This window comes from Agelaius phoeniceus, chromosome 11 (assembly GCF_051311805.1).
Source record: "Agelaius phoeniceus isolate bAgePho1 chromosome 11, bAgePho1.hap1, whole genome shotgun sequence".
In the NCBI taxonomy this organism is placed as follows: domain Eukaryota; kingdom Metazoa; phylum Chordata; class Aves; order Passeriformes; family Icteridae; genus Agelaius; species Agelaius phoeniceus.
The window spans coordinates 8287377-8310795 of NC_135275.1; the positions used below are offsets into that span (position 1 = coordinate 8287377).

The following is a 23419-nucleotide window of genomic DNA, read 5'->3' on the forward strand; positions in this document are numbered from 1 at the left end:
CAAAGGCTTACTAAAGAGGAATATGCCTGCAGGGCTTTGTAGTGCTCTTGCAGAAAGAGAAGCAGAAATCAAGACTAATCTATGTAACCACAGCTGTTGACAGTGACTTCATTCTGCAGAGCTTTCTGTAGAAACTGAATGTGGAAAGTCCTGGGAAATTTTTATGAACTGAAGCAATCAGTTTAGTTGCAAGATAAGTGATTGTACATTTTGAAGAAAACCTCACTTAAGTTCCTGTATTTAAGAACAAAAGACTACATTAAAATCAGACAATAAAGACAACAGGCTGGCATTGAAGAATGACAGTTTATGAAAATTTTCAGTTTAATATTGCACTTAAATGAACAGAAATGCAGACCCAAAAAGCACTGACTCCAGCAGGCTCTAACACAGAGCATCTCTCCTCCTTTGGAGACTGGCTGGGAGAGTTTGAGCTGTTCAGGCTGGAAAAAAAGCAGGTCTAGGGAGACCTGACTGCAGCCATATCAGTATTTAAAGTTTTTTTTTTTAATGAGGGACTTTTTACCACGGCAGACAGTGATACAATCACGGGAAATGTTTTTTAACTGAAGAGATTTAGATTAGATGTAAGGAAGACATCCTTTACTCAGAGGCCCTGGCACAGGTGGCCCAGAGATGCTGTGGATTCCCCATCAGTGGAGTGTCCAAGGCCAAGCTGGATGGGACACTTGGAAAATCAATCACATGGGTGGCATCCCTGCCCATGGAAGGGGAGCTGGAATGAGGTGATCTTGAAAATCCATTGCAACAGAAACCACTCTGTGGTTCTATGAAAGCAGCAAGGGATCAGATATCTGGTAGCAGGAAAAAGGGGGGATTTCTTCTTTGGGGTTTGATTGGGCTGTCATTTCTAATTCTTTTTTCCGGGTGAAAATGGAAAAAGAGGTGAAGTATCAAGGAAAAAGCTTTATATAGCCCATGCTCTACTTAGCAGAGAATAAATGATGATTTATCGAAAAAAATGCCCTGAAAAGAAACAATTCTGATAGCATCACAGGGAAGATAGTTAATGGAAGAATCAAAACATACTGCAGTATGTACTGAATATTTCATTAATCTTGAAATGTGATCAATGCTTACCAAGATATAAAGGAGGAATTGCAGCTATTTCCTGGATTAATAATGTGTTCCAAAGACACAGATGCTATGTTTTAAACAGCTGTGGACCTAAAAAGAATTTCAAGTTTAACCAGAGATGTGTTTTTTCTACAATAAAGTATGAAAAAGAGGCCTTACCTGCTCTAAGTATGTGACAAGCAGGGGGTTATCCCTGCTTACTCTAATATAAGATTCTTTGATACCCACTACTGCATTAAAATACTTTAAACAGTTGGGTTTTACAGAAGATGCTTAGAACAGAACTCACGTCTCTCTCAAGCACAGGGCACTCCCCAGAACAGCCCTTATTTATAGATGGAAGCAGGGCTGACTTATGTGACAAGTATAATCCTCATATGAGACAGATCTGTCCATGTTGGCTCAAATCCAGGCAGTTCCAGAGGAATCCTCACAGACTCCCTTCATATTCACTTATAAATTAATTTGTAAATTATCTGTTCACCTGGTAAGTCCTCAAATGCTTTTGAAAATCAGACTGTTTAAGTTGCCACGGGCTCCTCAATTGTTACCTTGGACAATTATTAGTAAGTGATTAACAGAGCTACTTCAGAAAGAACCAGTGAAGACCTAAGATTTCTTTAAATTACTTTATTCCTAGGATGTTTAACCTAGAAATTAGCTTTTTCTACCCCATGATAATTAAACTTAAATGAACATAAGCAACCTTGAGATTTCAGAGAATAGAAGAGCTCTAAAGTACAGGAAAATTTAGTTTTCTAGTACCAAGAGCCTGCAGTACCTACCTTAACTGTTCAGTTCAGTCTAAACTTAAGGAGTTAGGTTTCCTCTGTCAAACTGGGAGCAGAGCTGCACTCCAGTTATGCTCCTCATCTCTGCTTGCTTTGGGAACTCCACTGCATCCTGCAATACAGTTTGACTTTTGGCTGCCTCTTTGTCATCCTTGCACTGACTGCAACATTCCTGGCTTCTGAAATCCAAAAAGCACAGCCAAGCTCTGCAACAGCATGGAAAAATACTCTGTGAAACCACCAAATTCCTAACACCACTGTGGACTTGGCATTCTTTGAGAAAACTATTAACTTGTTTGGACCAGGCCCTGAGCAACCTGTTTGAAGATTGCCCTGTTTAAAGTTGGATGTCCCGAGGTCTCTTCCAACCCAGATTTCTCTATGTGTTTAAGGGGCACCAGTTTTAAGCAGCATCAGCTGCCATATAAGTATGAAAACTGTTCTTCCCTTCTTAATTCCACTGGATATAGAACATTCTTTTTCAGTGTCAATATCTGTCTTTATAATAGTGAGTAGGGATTTTACTGTCATGGGGGATGCTAAAACTGGTTGGCATAGTAACTGTCAAGTTAAACATGATAGCTTAGAAAGAAAATCCCTAATATCTAACAGATAAGCAAAAGTACTTGAAATAAATCCTCAAATTGTGTTTAGAGGCTGCAGATCCTCAGTTTCCATGACTCAGCTGTACTTCTGGACTAACAGTCTTGTGGGAGAATGAACTATTTTCTTCTTTCATCCTGCTGCACATTTCATACTTTACAATGCACTCTAGGAACAGAATGTGTGCTGCTGAACTGCCATATGGTATCCTGGAAGCACAAGATATAAAGTTGAATAAAGACAAGGCCAAAAGAAAACTGTCAAATTACACTTTATTTGTATTGACAAGATAGGCAAAAGAAAGACTTTGTGTTCAGAGATACAAATCCATTATTTGCTGACAAAATGCCAATATACCCACATTGGGTATTTCCACTTCCAAGACAATACTGAGAGGATCTTTACCAAGCAACTCTTTTATCCTTGGAAAAGGAAAATGAATGCCTGTGAAAATAGTTTCATATGAAAATTTGTTACCTGCTTGTGGCTCAAACTTTACTGTTAAGTTAATGATTGGCAGCAAATAATTACACTTGGCCTCAAAGAAAAACATATGTAAAACTGTAAGATCATTAAATAATAAGCATTAGCAGCATACCCAAAATACTTCTTGTACAAAGAACATTGCACTTGAGCATACACAAGCATTTACCCTTATTTACACATTAGAATTTGTATAGAACAGCAAGACTGATATATACAGAAAAATAGTGGAAACCTTAACAGCCCCAGACGACAGAATATCTAGTGTTGACTCCTTAAATTTTCCATACAGTTTCCCAGGATGTCTCATGTGGTTTTTTCACTATATACTATTGCATAAAAATAGACTGTACAAGAAGGTCAGTCCCCAGTTAACACTTCAGAATATTTCTATGTACTATTACATGTTCGCTGCACCAGGGAGCAAAGGAGTCCAGGTCAGCTTCTCATGAAAACAAAGAGAACTTGACAGGTGCTATCTACTTACTCACTGTGCTTTACCTTGTAATACATACTGAAATCACTTGGCTGTGCAGTAACTACCCAGTGAGCTCCAAAGGCAATTCCCTACCACACAGGATCTCCCACTGTCTTGCAAGCAATGAAATTAATTTCTCCCTGCTTTCTGCACTTGGGATAAAAATGTACCACTGGATCTCTCTGTTCCTGCTGCCTTCTTGTTTGGAATTTCCTTTTGGGATACTATCAGTTTCTCCAAAGTGATCCAGTGTTAAATTCTGCATCAGGTCCTGATTCTGAACATCATCAAACACAAATGTGAGGGCCTGTGGATATGTCTGATACCCCATGAGCACTCTGTCTAAATCCCGGATTCGTCTTCCATCTGCAAGCTGGTACTTGTCTCTCTTTGGTGGCTCCTTAGCAAATTCAGGTAGTGGGTAACTGATATAATCTTCATCAAAGAGGAACAAATCAGAGCTGGTCAATATCAGTGTTTTAGGTTGAAGTGAACTAGTGTTCTGAGCAGATCCTTCAAAGTGATTTACTTGAAATGCCAACACATACAGAAGGATGTTGAGGGATGGAAGATTGGTCAAACCATCCATCTTCTCTGCCACTAGAAAAGCAAGGTCCCCAATTTCCTCTTCATTTGGATAAATAAATTTTACTCTGCTAGAGTGAATCAGTTCATAATTCTCCATTTTTCCTGCAAGAAACACACATTATTATATCTCTATTTAGTGCTATACAATAATTTCTTAATGTACTAGGATAAACAACAACCAGCTTGATAGCTGGCTGTAGCTGGAAGAATTTAAGTTTTGTATCTATTGATACATGGCTTTTGCTTAAAAACAACACTGGAATAATTGTATTTGGATTGCAGGTCTCTGCCAGAGCCCTTCTTGCATTACCAACAGACTTTTCTGCAAATTTCTAACCACGTATGTCCAGGGTGAATGCAAGAAGCCATCAGTAACTTCACTTGTGCAAGACTCTTACATACTTTTAACAATCCTGTCACATAAGGCACATCTAAGATAATCAAATCAGGGAGTTTAGTTGAAGTATCAAATAGGAAATGACTGATGCATAAATGTCCCTCAAAAGAGTTTTTAATCAGTACAGTTTAGGTGAAGCCTTAAGTATGATGCCTAAATAAGTCATGCCATGTAGAAAAGACTCACCTGTGTTTTTACTCCCAAATTCAGAGTAGAAGTCCTTATCTACTGGTTCAGGTGAAGGAGTGCGTGCAAGCAGTGACAGGACTGCCATAAGCTGCTGTATGAAGGTGTGAGTGTTGTAACTGTCTCTTGTCAGGCAGGTGACAATGTGATCTGCAGAATGCCCTGAGGAGAGCACAGAACATAATTTACTCACTGTGGTACTACCACTTCTTGAACCAACATGCAACTGTCATCAGAGAAGATTTTTAAGGATTATTTCTCCTGAAAACATGCATTACTATTCAGAAATCTTTTAAATTTCTGTAAACAACAGAATCCTTACAAATCCCTCAAAAAATACATAGTTTCTCTTCATTTAAAATACAATGTATACTTATGATTCAAATCTTGCTCTAGGTATCCAAGAAAAAGGAGAAACAGAAAATCTCTCTTCCATCTCACTAATAAAGACATGGATCCATCTAAAAAAGACTAGGACAAAATAGAACTGGAAAAGCTTAGAGCACAAGAGGTACTCACCAGTAATTCGGAAGTATTGGTCAAACAGGCCAACATTTACTGACTGCAGGTCATTAAGTTTTAGCACAAAGCAGCAAGAGAGGTGGAAAGAACTGTTTTCACAGTCTGAGTTTTCTTTGTTCCAAAAATCTGTTAAAGAGGTATACATGAATAAAAGGTCAAAACAAAAAGATTGTTCTGTCCATAAGCATAATTTTTATACTACAATCTAATACTTATCTCACACTTGAAGAACGAAATTAAGAAAAAACTGGGTACAGTGGCTAAAAATTTCTCAAGCAAAATACAAGCAATTTTTATTAGGAGCATTTTAAAAAAGTATTTGTCCTGTGCCTGATTTAAATTAGCACATGCACTAACTAATAACACACTTTAACTGAATGATCACCATGAGGTTCATTACCCTTCACTTTCCATTTTCATTATGAGAGGGACCATGAAATAACATCAGAGAACAGCATGGATCCCATGGCAGCTAAAAGGGTCTGTCTGAGAAGCAGACATGACTCAGGACTCTGGTTTTTTGAACATAAAAGCCTTATACAAATACTGGTCCCTTCAACTAGGAGGTCTAATTAAGAATATTGACCAAAATTGGTTCTTAGACTGAGGACAAACACAGAGAGAGGGATTACATTGGTAACATGATTAAAGGATCAAAGTAACTATTTTACCTGACTGGTGCTCATCTGCATGAACGAAAGAATCATCCAACAGAAAGTAAATAGCTTTTGTTGAGAGAAGCACACAAGCCATCACTTCCACACTGGGAGTCTTGTAAAACAGAACTGAAGACCACATGAGGTGTCTCAACTCTTCATTTTCCACCTAAGATGTAAATTTTATTTCATAAACACATGAACTTTGATATTTCAGACAGTTTCATCACCTTAGAGGCAACTTTAGACCCCCAGAGAAACAACTTCAAAATCTTAAGCATCTGAACATGCTCTGGTTAAAGAGAGGTAGTGGTAAATGATGCCACAATGGTAGCCACTGAAAATATCTTGAGTTTATATACGAAAATTATTTTACTGTTATAAGCAAACTATTCCTTGCTTTCTAACCAAAATTAGAAAAAATACAGAAAAACATTTCATTTGTAAGAAAGAGTTTTTAGGGCAAACACTGTAGGCAAAACTTTAATCACCAGCTGAGCAGTGGCCTCCCAAACCTCAAGTCTGCTGAGCCTTTAGGTGTTTCTGAGGGTTGGATTCAAAGACCCTGCAGAGAGGACAGGAGCACAGCTTGCCACTGCAGCTGCTGCTCCAACTCAGCATCTTCCCAGCTTCTAACTTGATGGGCTTACTGTGAGCCCTTAAATGAGTCACCTGCTTTTTTTATCAGCTTCTGATATAAAAAGAGAAGTACAGCTTGTAACTGTGCTTACTTAGAACATTTGGAAGAGAATTAAGGGAATAAGAAAAATGTATCTATTTCTCAAGCTTTTCAATTTGTACTCAGATTTATCACTCAAAAAGCCACATCATAATTTTGGGTAATGTTTTTACTTTTCAATCTGATGTTCCCTAGATACACTTAAATGTTTTTCAGAAATCAGGTTTATCTGTTCATGTTTCTGGAGTACCTTCAGCCATGCACATGTGCTGCAGTCATGCACAGTACTACAAAAACATGTCAGAACATTTATTTATTGATTTAGCTAAGAACCATCCCAAAATAATTACATTCCTGTTATTTTCTTTCCTTTTCCCACTTTAAAGAAAATAGAGGAACATTCTTGGAGCAATCACATCTTCACAACATAATCAATATAATCTCCTGTTCAGCACCACAGATCCTGAAGGCAAATTATGCTTTGCAGGATCCCAATTGCTGTAGCAGGGAACCCAAAATGGAAAAAAACACAGATTCTTGATCAAAATGCTTTCAGGTTTCCCAGAGCCTAATTCTTGTGGCTACGTTTGATCAGGAAAGTTTTTGTAGATACTGTGTAGTGCAGAAAGGTCACAATGCATGTTTTTGTACACTTGATATAGACATGATACCTCTGCAATGTTGCTATGGAAAAATTCAACCAGGGCTCTTCCCTTCAGCCCAGCCACATACTGCAGAGACACAGAAACATGAATGTGAACAGGAATCTGGTTGTCTTCTGTTATCTTCTGCATAAGAAGCTCAGATGGGTATAAGGATGACAATGTCAGATGAGGCTTGCAGAAACTAGAAAAGATCCAGAACACAAATGATCAAAATGTAAAGATCTACACAGCTTTTTCCCTTCAAAAATATTTGTATTTCGTTCAAAAATTAAAACCAGGTAAGTTCAATTTTTAATAGTTTAAATTATCTATAACTTGACCATAGATGTCAACCTGCTATGACCTCAGCCTGCAGGCACATGAAATAGGAAGTTTCCTTCCATCAGAAATTAAATTTTATGTTGCAGCAACAAAACAGGAAAATAAAAGGGAGACTGCCACAGTCCAGGATAAACCATTCACACTTACACCAGACTAGCACAATGCAGAAGTATTTCATCAATACAGTCCAAACCCAACAACAATGACAGCAGCCAACACAGGGGTCAGGCCACATCAAGCACTGTGCCAGAGACCTTTCACAGGAACCATTACCTGGCTGCCTGACTGTGTCTGTTTGCCTCCACAGCATGATTTCTTACGGCATCCGATTTGCTTGAAGCTTTGAAAATAATAATAGTCTTAACATCCTGGAGCAGTGTCCTTAGAAGGCTGTAGATTCTTAGAAAGTGGAATTTCTCATGAGGTAGAACAAACACTGCTGTAACAAATCTGTATCCAACAAGCAACTCCAGCACGTGTCCATCCAAAAATGAACCCTTCTGCTGCGTGGCACCGTGAGTTGGATGCAGCACAAGTGATGCCAATGGAATTCTATTCAGCTTAAATACACTTCCCAACTCCTCTGTGCCTGCCCATTTACCTGGCAGCAAGCTGAAATCCACCTTTACAATGTACAAATGCTGGGGTGTCAGAAATATCCAACAGGGATGGACCACACAGGGACTCTGGTCAGAAGATTTATACACTGAAGAATAAAGTGCAGAACACAAAGCATTCTTTGAGCATTCCTTGTTATTGCCAGCTGACTCTGGTTGATGCAAGACTTTCTGAACATTGGTTTTATTCCCATAAACAAGATATGTTGGGAAACAACCTTTTATTTCAACATCTTCAGCTGAAATGCAATTCAATTCCATGAGCTGACAGAGAAATTCTTGGAGATTTGCTTTTCTACAGTACCATGTGGAGCTTGGTAACACTGATGTGTAGTGTTGAGAGCAACACGTTTGTAAACAGGAATAAAAGTCTTGAAGGTTCTGGGAGTCTGAAACAATAAACAAGCAGTGGTCACTGTTTTTCAGCTTCAGAGTTAAACAGATCTCTGGCAGGAGAAAGCCAAATTCTATTAGATCAGCGTAGGGAAAACACAGCGTTAATTTCAAGGCAGAAGGGATGTGCTGGCAATTTCCTCTCAGTTCCTGATGAGGAATCTCAAACACAGCTAGCATCTCATCGGTCAAAACCAAACAGGAAGCAAACTGTCTGAGTCCTTTATGAATGTGAATTGAAAAGCTCCAGAGAATTTTGACTATGTCAACACTCTCCACTGCTATGTTGTCAGATGACTGAGTATCCAAAGTAGTGCTGAACTCAAAAGTCTGATCTCCTTCATGAAGTCCCATTTCAAAATATCCATCTGCTTTGTCTGTGGTTGTGGAATTACCCACAGGGCTTCCTTTATTCTCTGTGGGAGAGGGGGCAGATTTCTGCACAGCCTGCACTATCGAGGCAGAAAGGTGCTGGATAAAGTCTTGGTTGGTGGCAGTGTAGGACATACAATTAAAAGGCAAGATGATGGTGTTACAGGGGTCAGGCACTGCACAGTATTCTCTCTCCAAACTTCAAAAGAGATAAGAAGTCACAGTAAGTACAAACTTGAGTTTAAAAACAGTTATGGCTCCCTACAATTCATGGTGCTGCTTCTCAGAACTTTGATATTTGCTCTTGCTAATACAGTTAAATCAGTGTAATTTTGTAGAACATCTTTGTACTGCACAGCCATTGATTTCAGAGGCCGGTAGCGTGCAATTCTATAGAAAGTAAAAACTCAAATGTTTAACTCCTCTTTCCTTTCCCATTCCTAGTAAGTCCAACCTCATGAGCTAAAGGACTAGACAATACAGCTATTGCTGGTTTAGAAACCACCAGCTGCATTCCAGGGTTCAAAGGTTAAAAACATATTTTTGGTTGAAAAACCCAGAGGCAGAATACAACGAAAGAGACTGTTTTGCCTTAAAAGCTGTGTTTAAGAAAACAGGATCTATTGTTATTACCCAAAAGCTAACAAGGATTTAAACCAGAGTTTATTTATGTAGCTTACCACACATGATGACCACCACCATACTCTTTGCATGAAGCCAATGAAGAGGCAGGTGCCTAAGGAGAAAGAAAGTAACATCAGGAAGCTGTAAACTACTCAAGAGTTCAGCACACATGAGAAGCAAAGTTAATATTGGCTCATGCTTTTTTAAGCTGGCCAAGCCCTGGTGTTTCCACAGGGAGCTTAACAGCCACCCTTTGAAGACCCAAAAATACTGTTTGCTTTAGGTTGGGCATTCAGCTAAGGCAGAAGAGGAATGAACTCTGATGCTGACCTGAGAACAGATCCAACCTGTGACCCAGGCATTTCAGCACTCTACAAAGTTCTACTGAATTAGTGTAACATGAAGCCAAACACTAAGGGAACCTGACAAAGACCAACTACACTGGCAGCAAAGGAAGAGACACCAAGTCTTCTTGTCTTATTCCTTGAAGCCATGCATATGAAGAGTGCTTCCAATACCACAAAAGAAATCACAAACCAGAAGTTATCAGACAGGAGGAGATTGAAGAAGACAAATTAAGGCCATTGCCTATTGACAGGGAGAAGGTTCTTGCAAGAGAGCTGCCTTTCAGAAACTGATACTGTAATATGATAAGACACAATTCTTACACTCAGCATCTAAATGGCTACTAAATGACGTTATACTAGTACTGGGTAAACATCTCAAAGCCATAGTGGCAGCAGTTCTCTGCAACTCTGGTAAACTTGGATTCTACATTTAATTAATAAGCTGGACCAAGCACCCTTGAATCAAGTTTGGGGCTGCCTCCTTTTCCACTAAAATAGCTCTGAGAAGCAAAAAACTCTTTGCTATGGATTACTATGATAATCTAAATTTATCATCAGAAATAAGTTTGCAAAAGCTTTTAAAAATACTATAATGTAAACAGAAGTGTGGCAATTACCTGAATTTTACATCTGGAGTCTGGTATTTCAAAGCATCTCTGGGGAACTGTATGGTCTGTAGGAGTCGAATCACTGGATTGCAAAAAACTGCTGGCTAGGACTGTTTCTTCACAAATTATTTCTAGAACAAACACAAACACTCTTTAAATCACTGAAGTAAAACCAAAATAAATATCTAATAGTATCTGCCAATCAAATGGAATTAAAACTGTATAATTAAGATCTAATCATAAATCATTAAAGCTAAAGGATATCTTCACACAATAGCCAGGACAAAAAAGCAAGCAGAATTTTAGTTTAATTTAAAAAGACTGCTTCAGCTTCTTTCTCAAACTAACAATCAATTTCAATCTCAAATTCTGGTGTAAGAAATCTTGATACAGCTAAGTTTTAACAGAACTAGTCAGCTGCTAGGCTGGCAGGGCACTCTTCATGAACTTTGTAGCACACTCCCAAATTTCTGCAAGCTTCAATTGAACAATATCAGTAATACAACCTTCAACCAGACAGAGAAGCTCTGATCTCTCAAATGCCACTTTAGATATTATCTCACCTTATTTGGAACCTTTTTCAAGGGTTCAAAGCTGAATCATCAGTAAAAACTTATAATGAGTGAATACAAGGCAACATTCTCAGGGATGTTTGACTTTTTGCCAGTTAGATATTCACAGCATCAAACTGGCACAACAGAGCAGAATGATTTTCAGTATTGCCACTGAGCCAGCCTGCTCAAGTATTTAAATATGAAAATAATCAACAAAATTACAGTGTGGACATGTTTTTGGCTTGAGCATAAAAAACCTGTATGTATCTTTCTGGATTGATGGTAAAGTTCAGCAGATGACACCAAGAAATCTCATGGTCAGAGGAAACACAAGAGGTATTTATTACTTGGACAAAATACTGTGTTAGCAAGAAGGAAACTCAAATTGACAGGAAAACCAGAACATGACAGCATTATTTTTGATTTTCTGTTTCCTATATAAATATTTAATCTTTTTCCATAAGCCATTTCCCAATGACATTAAGCATGAATAATATGTTACGGAAACAGATGGTGTCTAGAAAATGCAGAGAAAACAATTCATAGAAACAGCATATCAGGAAATTAATTCCATTATTCATGACTTAAGGTCTAACAGTGAAACTAATTGCTTAGCATATTTCCATTTTCTTTAAAATAGGTTTCTCAAAACTGGTATTTTGAAAACAACCCTTCATAGTTAGATATGTAGCAAATAATAAATTTTTATTGTTGAAGCTGAAAAACAGCCTGCACAACCCTCATTTTCCCATTATTTATAAAAGCCTTCCCCAAAATTCTACTGAAGGAATCTTATGGAAAAGGACTACAGTAAATAAACCTTGACTCTTATACCACTCTATAGAACTCCTAAGGCCTTTAGAAAGATCTATATTTTATTTTCTCCCAAGATTTGTCTGCTCCTAAACATTTACTGTAGTAGAAAAAAATCTGTTGATAAATAATTTAAACAGTCCCAGGGGTTGCTGACATACATTTTTACAGCAAGTCCTGTATAAAACTGCAGGTTGTTACATAGTTACAGAACTGAGACAGTTTGTCAAGTGCTTAATATTTTAAAGCAAGCATTTACTTGATTTTGGAAAAACTGGCATTTTTTCTGCAGATGAAAAATTATCTAGAAGGGCTACAAAGGCAAAGTACATAAATAGCAACTAAATGTGTATCTAGGTGTCTGCCCCTCCATCAAATGCTGTCAGAACAGTTTCATTTTTCTAGAGTGAACAAAGAAACCTCTGCTGATTCTGCAGAAGTCACAGCAATGGACTTTTTCCAAAGATCAAGCTCCTCAGGGATGCTTCTCTCCCTTATCCACCAATCCACTGATTAATGGTAAGAGGAAGCTGTGCCCCCCATGAAATGGAGAAGAAAATTCCCACTCTTTTCGATGGGTACGAAGTCTTCTCTCACTATGCATATTCTACTGCACTTCTCAATCAGACAAAAGCCAAAACCAGCAAGTATTTCTATCTCTTTTTCTCAGTCACAAGTGAATATTCACATAAGTCAGTCCTGTGGGCTAAAGGGGAAAGTTAAGTCATTCTTCTAAGTTCCTAATGCAGCAGGCACATTCATTTGAAACACAGAGTAAAAAACATTTGAGGTGAGGTCAGCAGGTACTATAGAGCACAACAGATGTGCTGAGATCACCAGCTCAGCCAGAACACTAATCCCACAGGTGTCTTTTTCTCATCTCCTTTCTCCATCTTCCCCCTGGTGTGAGAGAAATGCACCCCTTGCAAAAAGCACTAATGGAACATATGCTGCTTGAGCTCACATTTTGCAGACCAAGAATGGGTACTGAAGCAATATCAAAATATTTCTCTCTATGCCACAGTTTTCCATTAAGGCATGACTCTAAACCTGGAAGTGGCATCCAGTCCTCTGCAGGATGAAGCAGTAAAAAGTCCTGTACCCACACTCTCACTCCATATATTTAACCACTACTGGGAACTACAGGTAGATTTTGCTGAGTCACATTCCATACACCTTTCACTTTCAAAGCCAATTCTACCATGTCTTTGTGCTTGTCTTGAAAGCCCTAAATCCATGCACATAATATTCATGTATATCAATGCAGCTTAGAAAAGCAGAACCAAGAGGCTCAGCCCAGCAGCACGATACATACATGATTACCTTGGCTGGAGCTGACAGGACGAGGCAGAGAGGGAGAGGAAGGACGAACAGTAAGAGAAGAACAGTTTGATTTGGAGCTGGCAGCAGTGAGCCTGGAGTCCTCACTGATCTAATAAAGAAAGTACGCAGCAATTAAAGAAAAAAAACTAAATACACAGGACACATGAGATCCTGAACTAAAATAAGTCCACACAAGCCTTCTCAATTTTAGTAAAAGGAAAGTTAGTGCCAGCTTTTTATTTTTCTTTTTTTGGTGGGGGGTGGTGGGGGTGGTCACCTCCTCTAAGTCTCAATTTTCACACTAGGTGGAATTCCACTAAGAATTCTTCTAGAGAAGTCATTCTGATCACTGACTAATCGCTGTATTTACAGAATTGGCAGTGTCCCAAGTCAAAAGAATGAAAACAGGATTTCTGCATTGTAGGGACAGAACCTCTTCTTTCCCTACACTGATTTCCAAACCAAGACTAACCAACTACACAGCACACAGCCAGGTACGAGGGAAGGCAAGGAGAATTCAGATTTCTGATTCTCTCCCACTGCTGAATACCCACAGGAAGAAACTTTGGGGAAGTAATTTCAGTACTCTGCAATGCAAGCAGTAAAATCACAGCTCTGAAATACTTGTGTAAGATACAAAATATGGCTGTTAAGGTCAACTGTGAATTCACTGTGTACACCATTAAGTAATTTTATCTTTTCCTCCCACTTCCTCTCTCCCGAGCCAGCCCACAAATAGAAGGTCAGATAACTACCAAAAATGCATTGAAAACTAAAGAGGTAAAAAAGGCAACATTAAAAGTTCATATAACATTAAAACACAAAGCATAAAAATGTTAATGCTAAGGAAAATTCACTGCATTCTGCTTACATCTAACCTGTAGAAGTAATTTTGTAAGCTTTTGTAAGCTGCACATTCTACTTCTCTCACAGCACCAGACTCACCTTTTTATCAGAGTTGCTGAGTTTGTATTTCACCTCCTTTGCTTTTTGAATAGCTTTTAGCACTTCCACTGTGTCCAGTTCCTTTTCTGTGGTAACAATGTTATCCAAACAAACCTAAAAAAAAGTTAAAATATCTAAAAGTATTGCAAATGAGGCATTCTCCAATTTTTTATTAATGGAATAATCAAAAATTGCCATGGCTCAATGCAAACCATGAGCATCTTTGTAACCATTACACAGAAACAATTACCACATTAGACCTTGAGCTAACATCACTTTAATGCAAACTCAGCAACATTTTGTAAGTGTAACACCATTCCAGCACAACAGTGTTTCAATATTAACAGACTTTGTTACCCAATGAGGCAGGGTAAAATCTCATTTAGACCCGGGAGCACAGCTGAGTAACTTTAATAAGTTTTCACTCTCTAAACACCTTCTCCAATGCACACCAAAAACTCATCAGGTTTTCAGAGCATTTGCAGCACTTCCCTGCCCAGGCTGAAGGGAGGGTGAGAAGAGCAGTCCTGGGACTCACCTCTGAGGCTCTGTCTCCAAACTGAGCAAGGACTTTGGTGCGGTAATCAGGGATGATGCTCAGAGGGTTGCTGGATAACATCACCTTCTCCAGGCATGGCAGGCCGCCGATATTTTTTACTTCATCAATCTGAAAGTATTTGAGAATAAAAGCATGAATACAGACTGGCAAAATGGAAATGAGCACACAGACTGAGCGTTTCTTGCACAGATTACATACATACAACAACCAGGAAAAATCACATTTTACACACAATACAGCCATTTTTATTTATCTGCAGTTTGATCCACTAAAAGAAATGGCTTCTGATCTAACACACATTTTGACACCAAAAGTCAAGTTACCTGTTCTATTTTGTTGTTGCTCAGATCCAAGTTGACTAATGAGTACAGTTTGTTAAGACCACACAGCCTTTCCAGCTGATTTCCTGCTAAATTCAGAGTTTTGATGTTTCCCAGTTTTGTGTGAACGCCTTCTAGTGATGTAAGTTTGTTGTAGGATAAGTCCAGGTGAACAAGGTTGTACAGATGCTACAACAGCAGAGAAAATTCATGTCATGCACCAGTTAAAACTGAACAAAGATGCTATCTTATGGCTGGTTCATTTTATTGTGCAACAGTGTTTTCTGGACACTATACAGCATGAAAGAAATGACCAGAAACTGTTCATTACAAAGGTTAAAGCTTGTAGAAACGGAATTTCCTCCAGTGCATTTTTACTAACCCACACATACAGCTGGAAGTGAATGAATTTAGTTAAGAACTAAATGTATGTCAATATTGGCAAAGAAATTAAAATATCCAGGAGCACTTAAGAAATGCATCACTAAAAGAGTACTTGATGTTACAAAGAAGCAGCTATTTGGGCTGAAACTACTCTCCATGAAGATGAGCAACAAAATTCTGAAGCATGAAAATCTGTGTTCTAAGATCTCAGGCAGCTGGGTAAAAAATTCATCTTCAAATGCATCACTTACCTGTAAATTTTCCACCAGAGACACCCCATTGTGACTCAAATCCAGGAACTCAATCTTTGGAATTAATTTCTAGAAAGGAAAAAACCCCTCTGTGTTAAATGCACTTTAGTTTTAAGTCAGGCCACACTTCCTTCAGTATCTGCTGACCCACAAAAGCAATGGAAAGGTGTTATCCAACACAGTCTCTCTTCCCAGCTTCTGGCATGAAGAAAGCATTCTGTGTGACTTGGGGCAAAAGAGCTGACTCTTAAGAAAACCAGTTTACTCTGAGGGGCACCATTCAGTTTTAATCTAAAACCTGGTTTCTTACTGAAGACAAATAATTTCTCCTATCTTATCCCCACTAATTATAGATAAAACTCACTAATGCTGCTTTGGTCTTATCAAACAGATAAACCAGGGGATTTATGCTATACACAAACCTGGATAAAGACAGTAGTACCAAAACCCAGAGTAAGTCCATTACTGATTACACCAGCCAACAACTACAAGGTCACACAAACTTGTAGAAAATGCATTTTAACTCAGAAATCCTTTTATTTTGGAGGTCTCAAACCTTGAACCTGATGCTGAATTTTGACATCAGTGTTTCGCATCTGCTTGATTTTGGTTGTAATCTCAGAATTGATTTGCCTTGACAAGCCAGTTAAGACCTGCACACAGACCTGAAGCATCTTAAATCCACATCACAAAAAATTATGAACACGATAATTATGCTCCAACTCTATGATGTCTGGTTGAGCTACACATGTAAATATTTCCTGCTTCACAAGAGTAGCTCAAGTAAAAAGCTATGTTCATATTTTACCATGCTCTTGTGATGAATGTTAATTTTTTTCTTAATAGCTGATTTACAAAACAAAATTCTAAAGTACTGGCAAAATACTCGAAATTTTGTTTTCATGCTTCTCATATTGTTTTGATGTCAAGAAAGCTGCCAGCACGTCATAGGTTTTTAAATATTCAGGAAACTCCAGCCTTGATAACTACTCCAAAGTTGAGCCATGAGGTGTTTTTTCTTATAAAAAAATTTTAAAAAAACTCTAATTGGCTCCAACAGCCAAGGCAAACAGTAAAAGCATGTTTCAAAAAGTGAGAATTCATGGAAATGCCTACAGAACACAAAATGACAAAAGTACTCTCCTTTAGCAAAGGAAATGAAGTTCTTATAGAACAAATCTCCTAAGCATTAACTTGGGTAGATAAGTGCATAAAGTGCACATAAAGTGCAACTGAAAATTCTCCAGAAAAAGCAGTAGAGCAAATCCAAAATCCTTGCTGTGTAAAATGTGCCACAGATAAGTAATTCTTTTTCCACAAATTAAAAATACTTCTTACCACTGAGTCATCAATTTCAGAGATGCTATTGTGACTCATATCCAAGGTTGTTAAAGTTCTCCAGGTCGGGATAATTGCTGTCACTGGACAACTTGAATCCACTGCATCCTCTGGCTCCCAGTGATCAAACTCAGAGGCCTCAGGCACCAGGATTTCCTATTTAAGAGAGGGACACCAACATTTGGCTTACACCTTCAGGGAGAGCTAATGGTTTTGGAAACTATGCCAACAATCCCCTGTAAGCAAGCACCAAAAATGTCCCTGTGAAGGGACACATCCAAACACTTCCCTCACTGAAACTTGAGATTCTGTAAGGTTAGAAAACCCTTAGAAAACCCATGGTTTTAAAAACAGAACCTGCAATAGGCAGTACAGAAAACTCCATGAACTCCAAATGGATATTTCCCCATTGTGCATGTTGGTTTTGCACATGCTTTGAATACCCACAGAAGGAGGAACTTGCTCTTACCTTCATTGATGTTGCTGAAAATCGAACACTCAGTGTGGCCAGGGCATGTTTTGATGAAGTCAGCCCTTTGATAAGCTTTCCCCCACAATGACTGATCTATTTTAAAAAAATCACATTACATAGTCAGAAGTACTAGGACAGACAAATGAGACACAAGAGGTAGCTACAGCAGATCCTACAGCAATCTGCAAAGTAGTTACAGCACCTCCTTAAAATCTCCTGAGATTATCAGGTCAGAAACACTGACACTTGGCAAAGCTAAAGCAAGAAATCAGAGACATAACTAGAGAAAAGTGAAATTCAAACATATATTTAAACAAAGCTTCTCCACTGACTTTCCACCTGTCCCACGTATTCAAGGTGAAACTACCCAGGTGATTGAACAGCTCACAGCATTTTTACTGTTACCTAAAAGAGATCTATTTCCAGCTATGACTCTACCTGCAGACACATTCATTTGGGTATCAGATGTTCTTTTTATTATAAGAAAAAAGAAATGTCTAGAAAGTGAGGACCTGTAGTCAGCTAATTACACAGACTGAGTTTAAGATTACAAAGTCTCTTTTTCTGTAGCTCAATTTGAAACAACATTACTGAGAATCTGCTACAGTGTCTGTCCAGGTCCTTCTCTGTAGACAGTCACACACATTGTGCAACCATGAGAGCTGGCACATTTGCTGGTGTGTCAGGAAAACCACAATGAACTGACAGAGATTGAAAAATCTCTGTCATTCTTGAAAAAATTCTTCCCAGATTACCACTGTTACTTTTTGGACAGTGCTTACTTTGGGATGAAAGTGTACATCTAGTGTCAGTCAATCCAAAACCTTTCATGAACATACAATTTCAAAAGTCTTCAAGATCTAAAATCTTTTTTCCTCACATTCATTCTCACAGAAAAGGGGAAAATTGATACAATTCTGCATTATCCTCTCTGCTGTGTTATAGACTCTCTCACTCTATTGTAGCTTCTTTCCTGTATGAGAATGACAATAAATCCCTGACTTCAGAAATACACTTCAGTTCATGTATTTCTCATGACACCTCATATCAATAACACAATAGCATTCATGTACTAGAAAAAGTACAGCATCCACCAAAAGTGCACAGACTGCATGACAGAATTGGATAGTCTTTCTCTCTGGAAAGACCTGAAGTGGTCAAGCAGGTATTTGAAAAAATATCCATTGAAAACTGCTAGAAACCCTGGTATTTATATTGCAAGCAGAGCAGTGAAAAACATCTGTAAATTATCAAGCAAGCAGCACAACATCCAAAAGGGCACTTTCATAAACAAATTTAATGTCAGGGTATTTTCACAAATTCTTGACACACATTTTTTTTCCAAACTAAAAGCACTTTGTAATAGGGGATCCTACTACAACCACTTGTTAGTTCTTTAAGGTAGTGGAAAGGCACTCAGGTACAGGTTTTGTGTGGATACTGGAAACTGTGTTTTTTTGGAAATACACACAGTGCAAGGTCTTCTAATTTAAATGTTGTGTCCTTATTTCCAAAACTTGTGAAAAAACACTGTTTCACAAATGAAACAGTCCTCCTAAACTCTGCATTCCCCAACTCCAGCAGCAAATCAAAGCAGAGAATCACCAATTCTGAGATATAGGCAGCAGCCCTGGCATTTACAGAGCACATATGAGCAGTATCTCAGCCCTACCTCTATTTGATGAAGTGATTTGAAAATAGACAGATCAAAAGGCAAGAGATGCTCCTGAATGTTACTGGTTCCAAAAGGTCCCCCTGTTCCAGTGACCTGGCATTTAAGACATTAAAGAACTGAGTTAGTGTACACAATCCAACTTTTTTACATTCCAGTCTTACACAGGCAATGGCCCAAGGGCAGTGGCTTAGAAAGACAGCCCAAGTTCCAAGCAATTTTTCAAATATGAAATTCATGGCACTTGCAGGTTAACTCCAGGAAAACAAATACTAGTTGCTCCAGCTAAGTGCACTGAACTTGAAGTGCCACCTTGTGCTTGCATTCTGTAGCACATGGGGCATGCAAAAAGCAATATCATAAGCAAGGCTGACCAAGGCTCCATTGTTAGCTGAAAATCAGAGAAAATTAACTGAAAACAACTTCCATGAAACCTGTGAACCCTCCAAGTCTGCACTGTCTTTAATTCCACTACAAGGGATGAAGTTCAAGGCATTGACAAGATGGGTTTGAAGAAAACAAGCATTACACTGATACATCAATAAAAATGCATCTGGTATTTCCATGTGGGCACAGGATTCTGGCCTCAGAGCATGTCAGCAGCATAAAAAGCAGGTGGTGGCTTCATTATGTTTGCTGTGAATAGAATTTTGAGAGAAAACTCAAAGGGTTTTCTCTGGTTTTATGTATCTTACGAGTTCTGAATGTGCCCACTCACAAGCATTCAGAAGGGCTAGAAATTCTGCAGATGCCTATTTTTCTAAACAATGAGCTCCTCTCCAGCCAGAAAATCCTCCCTTTAGAGGATTCTATACAGACAGAGGATGACAAAGGCAACTGAGGAGCCCCAGGAACACCAGCACAGCTGTGGTTTTTCTTCCCTGATCCACCATTTGATTTCAGCTTTGAACACACGACACAGTTAAAAGGCAGCTCCTCATGCAACAAAGGGGCTAAAATGAGTTTTTGAGTCATAGCAAGCAGTGTTAAAAAAATACTTTAGGGAAAGTCTAATTAATTTCTTTGGTAGAAAAAAAGTCAAATTGTGTCCTGACAAAAACTATCTGTTCTGAGGCCATTTTACATTTATTCTGAAATGGCATTTTAGCAAGAAATTCAGGGCTATCTATGAAACTGAGGCACTTTTTAGGGTTTTATTTTTAACTTTCAGATGCAGTCAGACAGTGAGAAAGGGGCAAGATTTATATAGATGCACATATGCACATTCATTCATAAACAGTGGCCTACCCACAGTGCCTGCAAAGAAAGCAAGGTTGAAGAGGTCAATATTTATTTCTTTACCCATCTCTACTGGCACCCAAGAAGATTCTGTGGCTACATCTATACAGAGGGCACTGCTGAAAAGACCACATCACACAGCAAACACCTTGGCTAGAGGACAGCATGGATTGAAGGTTGGCAGCATAAACACCTATTTAACATTGACCTCACCTTTAGATACTTGAGTCTACAAGTGAAATCCAGAATATGCCCTAGATCTGTTTTGGCATCTCCATTAGCACAGGTAGGTTTGCCCTGCAGCAGCTGCTGAGTGACAGCGTACAACTGCAGGGGCCTGATGGTGAACACTTCTCCAGCCATTAAGAGCTGCTCTCCTGAAAAACAGAGTAGCTCAGGATCAAACACAAGGTTGTAAGGCTCACACAGGAATAAATGGTACATGGGAAATGGAGTGATACAGGTTTGTCATTCGTACTGTAAGATGAAAATTGAGGGAGCAAAATAGTTTTTTTAACACCAAAATAATTCAGGTATTCAAGTGGGCACTCATGATACAGGCCTGAAGTTCCTAATGCAATTAATGGCAAATTTCCCTCAGCCTTTACAGGACTGGAATCAAAGTTCCTTTACATAACATAAGAATTATGAAACTTTTTCTGAGATATCTCTAAGTTTATAGCAATCAGGTTTTTTCTATTAAGAAAACACAGCACCTGCTATCTAAAATACAGACCTCAGATCTTTTGCTATGCTAAATACAGAACTGTAGTGAATAATATGTTTTTTTGAAAGTATGGGGATTTTCTGCATGCTAGTACCAAAGCAAATGCCCAGAACAGAAAATGCCTTATCTAATTATAATTTCACAATCCAATTTAACAGTAGGAACAGCAGGAAGCAGCACATAAAAGCCTCTCTGAAGGCACCATAAGCTTGATGTAGGCTATAGCAGCTGAAACACACACATGGAATGAATATCTTTCTTCCTTTTAGGGACACCAGTTTGACTTCATGGACAAGAAAGCATCAGCTTTTGTGATAAGCAGAGTTCTCAGAAATGCTCTGAGGAGTAAAATTCCCTTCAGCTTCAGTGGGATCAAGTCCAAGAGTCCAGCTGCATATACATTACTGGAAGATTACACTAATACAGAGCAGTCAGTGACATATCAATTCTCGTATCACTGAGACTGCAGGCACCAGAAAGCCAGCAAAGATTTCTTCACAAGCTTTAGATATTCCAAAATTCACTGAATGGACTCTGAGGTGGCTTCACCTGAAGGTAACTTTCTGCCAGAAAATCTGAAATGGCATTGCTGAAAAATGTTTCACCTATCATGCCTACCACGCCTCAGCCAACTGGAATTATAAAGTAGCATCTTGTATGTCCTTCAAAACAAAAATAGCAGGGATGAATCCTTTCACATGCCTCCTGCTGCTAATGGAGCAGCTGGAGCTGTTGTAGTTACAGTAAGAGCATTTCATTTTCATCTGCCCGCCTCAGAAAAGCACACCCTTAAATTAACTGACCAGAAGGTCTCCTGTTTCCTGAATTCTGGAAGAATAACATTTAGATATCCAAAGTGATCTCTTGCATTTAGTACACAGACTGTCAGGATGCACTAACACAGACCAAGCTTCCTCACAGGTTACACTAAAACACACTGAGACAGAGCTTAGCAAAAGCTCCTGATCACCACTGCCACATCCTGTCCCTTAAGGACACAGACTAAGAGGCCCTTTTCGAAACACGCATTCACCAATTTCTTGTTCCAACAGTGGCTGCAAGACTGTTGCAGCTCTTCACAAAATGTAGCTTGAATTAAAGTGCAAGCAGCAAGAAAAAGAAAAAAAGAAAGAAGGGGAAGAAAAAGTATCAGTCAGATATGGAAGAGCAGATCTCATTGTGTGGAGGTAAAATATGAAAGATCTGTGAATGCATGAACAGAGAGGAAAACATTCCTGGAATGAATGCTGCAAGTTCCTTACCTTTGTGAAAGAGCTCTTCAGCCAATGCAGCAGTGATCCCATTGATCTCCTGCAAACAATAAACCATGGCAAGAAGTGTTATTTGCATACTTATGGTTCCAATTTTCTAATTTGGACTTTTAGTGAAGTATCCTTTTTTTTGCTGTGGTAGAGGACTGTTGTTTGGGTTTTTTTTACTGAAATCAGGGGTGACTGTTTTATAGATTTGTTTCTAACTTGAAAACACTTCATAAAAATTACTTGACATGGTTTTATTTCATATAATTTTAACTTCCAAGATGAAAGACAGTGAACTACATTTAAATAATCCCATTCCCACATCAATAAAAGGGCAGCAGCAACTAGAGCTAGTTATTACTAGCCATCATTAGCCCAACTTGGAAGACAGTTCTGTTTTGAAGAAAATATTACAAGTGTAGTGTTCTTCAAATTTGAACATTAAGACTATTCTAATGCCTCCAGTACTCAACATTTTGTCAGAATATCACTAACACAGAGAATGCTTTAGATTAACATGTCTACAGAAAAAAAGAGATTTACAAAGTAAGTAGTCTTCTGGACTTCAACTCTGCCATGCTTGCTGCAAAGTAATGCAAACCCCTCCTCATCATCCCTCTTCCCCTCCTGAAGCCACCCAGGTGCTCAACCTCCATTCCTGGCACTGATGGCTCCAACATGAAAGGCTGAAAACTCAGTGCAGGGATTTGTACTTCCTGAATCTGCAGGTGCACAAAGATCAGTATTTCCCACCTGAGCACACCTCTCTCCACAAAAAGCAAATGCTCTGTGCAAGTCCAGAAATAGTTCTGAGCACTCCCAACCGCTCCCTTTCAAAGGCCCACAAAAAGAACAAAATAAAACTGTGAGGGTGAAGCTTCTCCTAGAGAAACATCTCATTTTAAGGTAGCTGCAAAGTATGAACAGATATTATGGATCATTGCCACATGAATATTTCATGAGTTTACTTTGCTGACAAATACCTCATGATTCATAACAAGGGAATACGTCCACAGGACATCTGCAGCAGACAGCTCAGTTCATTTGATGAGGCAAGGATTTTAGAACATCACATTCTCAGTGCAACTGAAGCCCCATTCACTGAGGATGAACAAAGCCTCCACGCCATAGTTTT

The 23419-nt window shown here is 38.7% G+C and overlaps 1 protein-coding gene across 3 annotated transcripts in view; it reads right to left on the reverse strand.

Annotated features, from left to right (window-relative positions):
* Nucleotides 1–2747: 2747 nt before the first annotated feature.
* Nucleotides 2748–23419, reverse strand: part of NISCH (nischarin) — a 29549-nt gene continuing 8877 nt past the window's right edge. Inside the window, exons 4-21 of one of the 3 annotated variants that reach the window (XM_054639791.2) lie at nt 22288–22336; nt 20512–20675; nt 19060–19155; nt 17385–17480; nt 16916–17071; nt 15578–15646; nt 14946–15131; nt 14602–14730; nt 14064–14177; nt 13119–13227; nt 10438–10559; nt 9530–9585; nt 7741–9048; nt 7153–7327; nt 5818–5971; nt 5144–5272; nt 4625–4786; nt 2748–4143 (exon numbers count right to left, since the gene is read on the reverse strand). In XM_054639791.2, the coding sequence (XP_054495766.2) occupies nt 3515–4143; nt 4625–4786; nt 5144–5272; nt 5818–5971; nt 7153–7327; nt 7741–9048; nt 9530–9585; nt 10438–10559; nt 13119–13227; nt 14064–14177; nt 14602–14730; nt 14946–15131; nt 15578–15646; nt 16916–17071; nt 17385–17480; nt 19060–19155; nt 20512–20675; nt 22288–22336 (3903 nt within the window). In that variant the 3' untranslated portion in view covers nt 2748–3514. Of the gene's footprint in view, nt 4144–4624; nt 4787–5143; nt 5273–5817; nt 5972–7152; nt 7328–7740; nt 9049–9529; nt 9586–10437; nt 10560–13110; nt 13228–14063; nt 14178–14601; nt 14731–14945; nt 15132–15577; nt 15647–16915; nt 17072–17384; nt 17481–19059; nt 19156–20511; nt 20676–22287; nt 22337–23419 lie in introns of those variants that run through there. The other 2 variants (XM_054639796.2, XM_054639797.2) reach the window with 2 other exon arrangements.